General features: G+C 40.3%; 1 protein-coding gene across 1 annotated transcript in view; it reads right to left on the bottom strand.

Moving 5' to 3' along the window:
* Positions 1–7,500, bottom strand: part of LOC137996689 (transient receptor potential cation channel subfamily M member-like 2) — a 49,922-nt gene that overhangs the window by 18,813 nt on the left and 23,609 nt on the right. Inside the window, exons 14-18 of the mRNA XM_068842218.1 lie at positions 7,344–7,500; positions 6,328–6,556; positions 3,206–3,414; positions 1,247–1,412; positions 950–1,078 (exon numbers count right to left, since the gene is read on the bottom strand). The exon at positions 7,344–7,500 is cut by the window's right edge and continues 109 nt beyond it. Coding sequence (XP_068698319.1) covers positions 950–1,078; positions 1,247–1,412; positions 3,206–3,414; positions 6,328–6,556; positions 7,344–7,500 — 890 coding nt within the window. The remainder of the gene's footprint in view (positions 1–949; positions 1,079–1,246; positions 1,413–3,205; positions 3,415–6,327; positions 6,557–7,343) is intronic.

The following is a 7,500-nucleotide window of genomic DNA, read 5'->3' on the forward strand; positions in this document are numbered from 1 at the left end:
CGAACAGAAGAACTAACTTTAACTGCGCCAGTTACGACTTTGAAGAAGAAAATCATATCTAAAAACTCATGGCAATAGGATATAGGTGATAAGTTAAGTTTAATAAGCCTGTCTTTATACGATTGGTCGAAAATAAATGGAAGGTTCAGAATATATTTTGTAGCGCCCCTCTGGACTCGCTCGAGCTTCCGAATCAGATCTTTACAATGCGGAGACCACATTTGCGTGGTATAGCCAAGATGGGATCTTTATGGGGTGGAATCTTACCAGGGTGAGATTGTAGTGCTTTTGGCGAGTGTGGTGTTTCTCCTTACGTATCCCAGAAGCCTGCTGGCCTTAGCGCATTGCTCATTGACTTGCATGTTCCAGTGATGTAATCATGAGAATATGAAGTAAAAGGTTATTTGATATCTATTGCTACCATGACCGCACGGTCCACATCCACACCAACTGACAAATCAGGTGACGCCTCCTTAATAACAACGCGATATGACACGGAAGTGATATATATCAGATTTCAACTAAATCAGTTTCATCGTAATAGGGCCAAATACGGTGGATTCGCTCTTTTACTTCATATTCTCTTTCCTCACTCGCGTTTATTATTGTATTTTGGCCTGACAAAATGGGCCCTTGATCAAGACGTTCCTGAGTCTCTGAGTTTGCGTGTGTCGCTTTTGTTTGCGTCGCTACTGAGGACTAAGTTTTAGGTCAAGCGCGTTAGCTTCAAATGTGGCGGGTAACAGAAAAATAGGCGCACGATCTCCCGTTTCGGCCGGAGGTATTTTTCGTTTCTTCAAAACTCATTGTACAGACTTTGGATGAGCACATCGGTTGGCAGTTAGAAAAGCTATTCGTAAGTCCCTTTTGTCGTTGAAAGCTTATGATTTAAAGCACAATAAAAGGAATTGGCCACAGAACGGATTATGGCAAAATCTTGTCGCCTTACCTGTCTAATTTCCTCGCAACATAACGTGCAAACGAAGACAATGACCACTATTTCAATGATGGAAGGGACTTCCTCTTGTCGGATAAGAATGAGGTAGCTGAACAAAGCTAGGAACGCCATGTAGGCAAACTGTAAAAAAATTATATAAAGAAAAAGGAACTTCTGGTAAAAATTTAACAAAGAATCCGTGACATAAGATTGTTTATGTTTGCCCAGTGTGACATACTTGTTTGCTTTTAGCCCAAAAACAACCGAACACCAAAAGTACTTTTAGCTGGAAAATTCGACGATGCTTACCACGTTGGACCAGAATTTCGTAACAGGTGCCCTGTAGAATTCTAAAATCTTCTTTCTCCATGGTAGGGGTACTGCACGGGTTTCCTGTGTCCACCTCTCATAAGTGCGAATCCTGTTCAAATCACGTGACACTGACGACGCTCTGTAGTTTGGCTCTGAAAAGGTCCTTCAAAGATAAACAACAAAAATTGATTTCCCAGGACAATGCAAAAATGGTCACCAACTGAAGCCGAAAGCAAAGCAACATAGTTGTACTTATTCGAACGTGATTGACCTCGGCGGACAAGGGCACCCATTTTTGGAGCTCAAGGTAAATTAGGACTCTTGATTCGGAAAATTACGACAACTAAATACTACTATTTCTACTCTCTTACTGCGATTTTCATAATTCTGCGGAATCTCACCTTCAAGCATTTAGCGCCAAACTGCGTTTTGGCTTCCTTCCATCCATCAAATTTCCGAACATAGCTGGGAGGATCGACTCCGCATCCGGAAAGTAAATTGGAGTTTTTGTTTAGTTCACACTTCGAATACCATTTAAGTAATAGCGGACTTTTTCCGTGTTTCCATAGCCTCATCTAAACACGAGAGGGAGTTGGGAGAATTCGAGACAGTTATGCAAACCCGAGAAGCAGTCGAGGGTTTGCATAACTGTCTCGAATTCTCCCAACTCCCCCGAGTGTTTAGATGAGGTTATGGAAACACGGAGAAAAGTCCTCTCTTGCTTTTATAAAATATTTCTCAAAAAGATAATTCGACAAATGAAGGAAACTACTGGTTTTTTTACTTCTTTATTGAAACCGATTTTTTGGAAAAACGCTCATATTTCCTACCAACCAATCAAAATGCGCGTCTGACAATACATAACCAATCAAAAGTCGTGTGATGTTACAGCCGTGTTTCCATACTCTCATCTAAACACAGCCGTGGCTATTGACCGATGAGAGTGCGCGTTCTATCCTAATCATTTTATAATATGATATCTATTTAGAGGTTTTTCAGTGAAAGATTCGTACAGATTCCATTGCTTTCCATCAGCGACGAGTTCGAATGAACGAATATACCGTGGGAGCCAAAGATGCTGATTGGTGGGTTATGTCAGGCATCAATTGATTTCGTTTGATAGATCGAAGCCAAAACGCAGTTTGGCCGTTGGCGCTTAGAGATGAGATGTTTGAAAATCGCACTAAAGGCCCAGTAATACGGGCAACATTTACCACTTTCTTGCGCAACGAATTTTTATGTTGCAAAATGTAGACGTCGCTTTTACTTTTTGCAACATGAAAATTAGTTGCGCAAAAACGTGGTAATACGCGCAACAAACCATCTCAACTTTCAAAGCGACATTGTTGCGCGACAAGTCGCACGCGAAATGTTGCCCGTATTACTGGGCCTTAACAATGATATTAAGGGGTTTAAGAAACGACGACGGCCATGACAATAACAACACCATACAGACAATGATATCATTGGTTAAAAGAGGAAAAAGAATCGTGCTGCACGTGCAGCACGCATTTTGGCACATACTTTTGCGGCATTCTGCATAACAACGTGAATTGAAAAAAAATTGAGGTTTTGACGACAACGTGAGCTTACAAATGTGAACTTTTCAATCTCTATGTTTACTCTGAAGCCACTTGTACAGATTTATCTTTAGGATAATTCGCCCACACTGTAGGACGTGAACGAGGTCGAATAATCGAAAAAGACTTATGTTAGTGGAAATTTGTGTTTTGAGGTAACGTTTTTGTCTACGTCACCGTTTTGTGGCGTTTTCGAGGCCGTATTCCTCGTCGTTTCTTAAACGGAAGACCTTAGACAGCAATGAGCAGAACCAGTTTACTGACCAGCGGTTTTGGTAAAACAATGGTTTGCTGGGGGCACTCAGTCTCGCGGGCTCAGAAAACCTGGTTGTGGTCATTGTTATTTAAGGTTTTTCTTCTTAAAATGCCAATTTACCTCAGCTCCATTCCGCTATCCCCTTCAGCAACACTCCGACTGTCTCTGAAGGCCTGTTTCTCTTGATTGTCTGCGTCAGTCTCCTCAGGCTGTCCTACGGCCAATTCTTGCTCGTACTCTTCGAAAGTCACAGGCATGGATGAAAGCTCTTGTTTTGTTTTAAATCCCCAAAAAAAAATTGTTGGAGGGAAAAGGAGGCCCATGATGCTCTGAAATCAAGAAAAAAAGTTGAAGAATCAAGCCAAGGGGTTCGTTACACAGTTCTAGCAAAATGGTCTATTACCAGTATATTTAACCGAACAAACAAAGAAAAAAATCCATAGACACTTAGAAATGATGACCGGTGATTTTTTGTAAGATTCGTTTTCGTTTTCTTATCACCTTTTTTTCTCTCCAACTTCGGTCTACGAAAAGCGGTTACACACAAAAACCGTCCTTGTCCGTGAGCAAACGCTATTTACCAAAGGGTAGAAGGGCTAGTGTAACCTCGGCAATTGTAAACTAGATCATTGGATAATGCAATTCTAGAGTTTGATTGGTTTCGTGATCATGGTATATTTAACAATTATTCCATGAGGGCGTGTAGGATATGCGTTGGCTATGACCAGTCTCGTATCCAACAGGATCGAATGGAATAATTGTCATATTCAATTTTCTGTAAATTCTTAATGATTGGACTCTTGGAAATTAAAGCCAATCACTTTCCAGCTTTGCAGTCATACGGTATAGGAGCCGATAACCGATATTGAGTGAACCAATCAGAAAGCTAGAAACGCAATATCCGAGATCAAACATTTATAAAGAGATGATAGATAGTGCGCCAATTAAGTGGGCCATAATCATCTCATTTCCAACGAGTGCGAGTTGAATAATTGTGTTATCAAAAACGCCCACAACTTATGGATAACTCTTCCCTTCTTAGTTTTGTAAAAATAAAATAAAAAATGTTGTAAAAATAAAAAAAAACTGATGCGTACTGTTACTGATACTCGTAGAGCATGGTATAATAGCTCATATCCAAAGCGCGCTCGTGGAATAGTTGTTAATTATCATATCTCTATCATTGGCTAATTTCACGGTCCGCATTCTTCTGTACAGCCCTATATACGTCCCGCTAAATTTAAAATTTTGATGCAGCATTTTCCAGCGAGTTTTTCATGTATTTTATGTGAAAAATACTTGCAACTAGTTTCGACTTCAACTAGTTTCCTTTACCGAGTGCTTTATTTCCTCAGACACATAACAAATATCTTGCTAACCTCGTTTTCTCGGTCCGTAAACGAGGTTAGTAAGAGTTTATTATCATCATCATCATCATCATTCATGGCTGTTTTCATGCCGACATTCACCCCAAGGGAGCGGGTCATAACATACAACCAAGGGTCCCCTGGGGACACTCTCCTGGTATTTAAAGTCAAGCACCTTCCTTAAAATTCTGGCCGTTCCCAAAAGCGTAGTTTTCTGCAACAGTCCAATTCTTTCCCTAATACCCAATTTTTCAATCTATCGTCCAAGTTCCTTAGTAACACTTCCAAGAGCCCCTACAATAACCGGATCACGTTTTTTACACTCCACATTCTTCTAATCTCCCAATTCAAATTATGATATTTTTCGATTTATTATTATTATTATTATTATTATTATTGTTATTATTATTATTATTATTATTATTATTATTTTTAATTAATTTTTTTTGTGACTACGACAATGATCATAAGGATGTTTTCACAATAGACAGTCATAAGAGACTTATGGTCGGCCATTGATTACGTCACAATGCTATTTCAAAATGATAAAAAGATATAGGAATTCTAAAAATAAAAAGATCTGGGACAGGGTTGACTCTAAGGTATAATATCTATGGAGACTCCGGGTAATGGGTTCCTGCGACGGAGATGACGATTTGTTTCACTTTGTATATGAATGAAAACCAATTTTTGAAGGAATTACCTCGATCTTGGGCTCGGTTTGAAAAAGAAGCAGAATCAATCAAACTCACAATGGGACTATCGCATTTAAAATGGATCAGGGATATTGCAGTTGTGACATCACTCGCCTCGCAACAATGTGACCCAGGCTAGATTCCTAAACTTCGCGTCACATGTGGGATGAGTTTGTTTGTTCTCTCCTCCGCTCCAAGAGGTTTTTCTCCGGGTACTCCGGTTTTCCCAGGGGTCTCCTCAAAAACCTACCTTCGATTTGATATGAGTTGATTTGACTTGACTTCTGTAAAGTGTTCCCGATTAGTGCCTCAGTGAGCGCTAAATACACTTGGCACTTAAAGGGAACTTCCACTAAAAAAACAAAATAACTTTAAACCACAGAACATAGAGCGACTTTCAAATGAGTGTCGTAAAACTAAAACCAAAGTAATTACTTCGGCCAATCAAAAAAGACGGAGACAATCCGATAAACCAAGCAAAACTCGAAGTAAATACACGTAGCCGACACAAAGCGCGGGAAAATGTGCAAGCGCGAGCCACGATTGGTTTTGATTTCTCTTCTGATTGGTTGAAAAAGTGGTGCGAGAACTTTGAGCCAATCAGTGATTGAAGTAGTCATAAACCAAAGAAATTCGCTAATTACTTTCGACACTCAATTGAAAATCGCCCTAATGCTCAAACTTCTTCCAATGAAAGCGTTTGTATTCGACAAAAATACATTTCAAAAACGCTTGTTTTGGTTTTCAAAGCAGAACAAACGCTCTTTTTGTCAGAACAATAGGGCAATCACGACACGTCACAGTTATTCAAGATGACGGCGCCCGGAAGATGTGAAAGCCAAAACAAGCGTTTTTCAAATTCACTTTTTTCGGATACAAACACTTTCGATGGAAAAAGTTTGAACGATTTTAATTGTTAACATTATGTTCTTTGGTTTGAAGTTATTTTGTTATTTTAGTGGAGGTTCCCCGTTTAAATAAAGGTCATCATCTTATTGCTGGTTTTCATTCACGTGATCAACAGCCATGTTTTTCAACGAAAACAAAAGGAAGCGTTTGCATAATAATAGAGTTAAATTCCCCGAGGATTTGGTCGGGGCACCAACATGGCCGCCTTTTCTTTGCTTTGGGCACCAACATGGCGGTCGTGACGTCATGTGAAAACCGAGAATAGATATACCTTGATGGAAGAGCGGTAAGCATTCTTCATGGCTCCTGTCCATATGTCAGTGAGAAGGGTCTGGCAACTAACATGAGCTAAGAATTCCTCGTGCTCAATGGAGACAGCAAGCGACAAACATGTCTGTCCGCCCCAGTCCTTCAAGTTGTAGGTCAGCAGCTGTTGGGTGAGGTCTTCGTTCGTTCGAAAGCACTGATCTAGGAAACCCAGGGCACGTTGCTTAAATTCGCTTGAAAAGAACACAAACAAAATTCATCAGACATAAAAAATTATCAGTATTGCGATGTACAATCAGGATCTCCTAACCAAGAGTGTCCACGCGAATTGGTCCAAGCCGCCAGCACACGGAAGTAGACCAGGTTATTTTTGGTTTGTAGTTCTCGGATTCAAACGTTACAAAACAATGGCTAGATGAGGAAAAACAAAACAACGTCATTATTTTTTACTAAACTTGCTTTTGTATCTCTTAGCGCGCCAAGTGCAATTTCCAAAATAGCTTAATCCAGTTGGGATGAAACCTAGTGATGAAGCTTGGACACTCCTGACTGTGGGTGCCTGGAATGGTAGTCAACTCTGGTTTAAAGCGTCTACTTTCGGGACCGTTATAACAAGGGTCTGTAACAACGAGATAAGATTAGACTGACCCTAATAATTATAGATCAGCGCTCACACGAAAAATCTCCAAAACGTTCTCAATCTGTTGTGTCCGAAATTGAATGCAAACCTGCAATGAGTTTCTAACCATCACGCATTAGCTAAAAGGTTTCAACCGTGTAATGTTAGGCTTCTTTATCTTTAAACATTCAGCAGATGTTGTGCTTTTAAATGAAACAAGAACGTCAAGATCGACCTGCAAATGGCAAAAGTCAAATCCCAACGCTGTCTGCGAGCAACACCCAAAAGAACTCATTTGATTCGTTGCTCAGTGAACCGCCCTCTAATCTCGTTGAGGTCGTGTCTGTTGCTTTCATTATCTTTTATTTCAGATCACTGCATATTATTTGTATCAAACTCACTCGACATTCGCGTAGAGTTCGTCAGTGACGTCAGAACATGCCTCATCTTCTGTCACTCTCGCCATGGAGTTGTATAATTTTCCCGCCACCAGGGCCCGCGCTAAATTTTCGTCACCTCGTTCCCACACAAAAAGCGCCATTTTCTGCATGTTGCAGA

This window comes from Montipora foliosa, chromosome 3 (assembly GCF_036669935.1).
Source record: "Montipora foliosa isolate CH-2021 chromosome 3, ASM3666993v2, whole genome shotgun sequence".
Taxonomy (NCBI): domain Eukaryota; kingdom Metazoa; phylum Cnidaria; class Anthozoa; order Scleractinia; family Acroporidae; genus Montipora; species Montipora foliosa.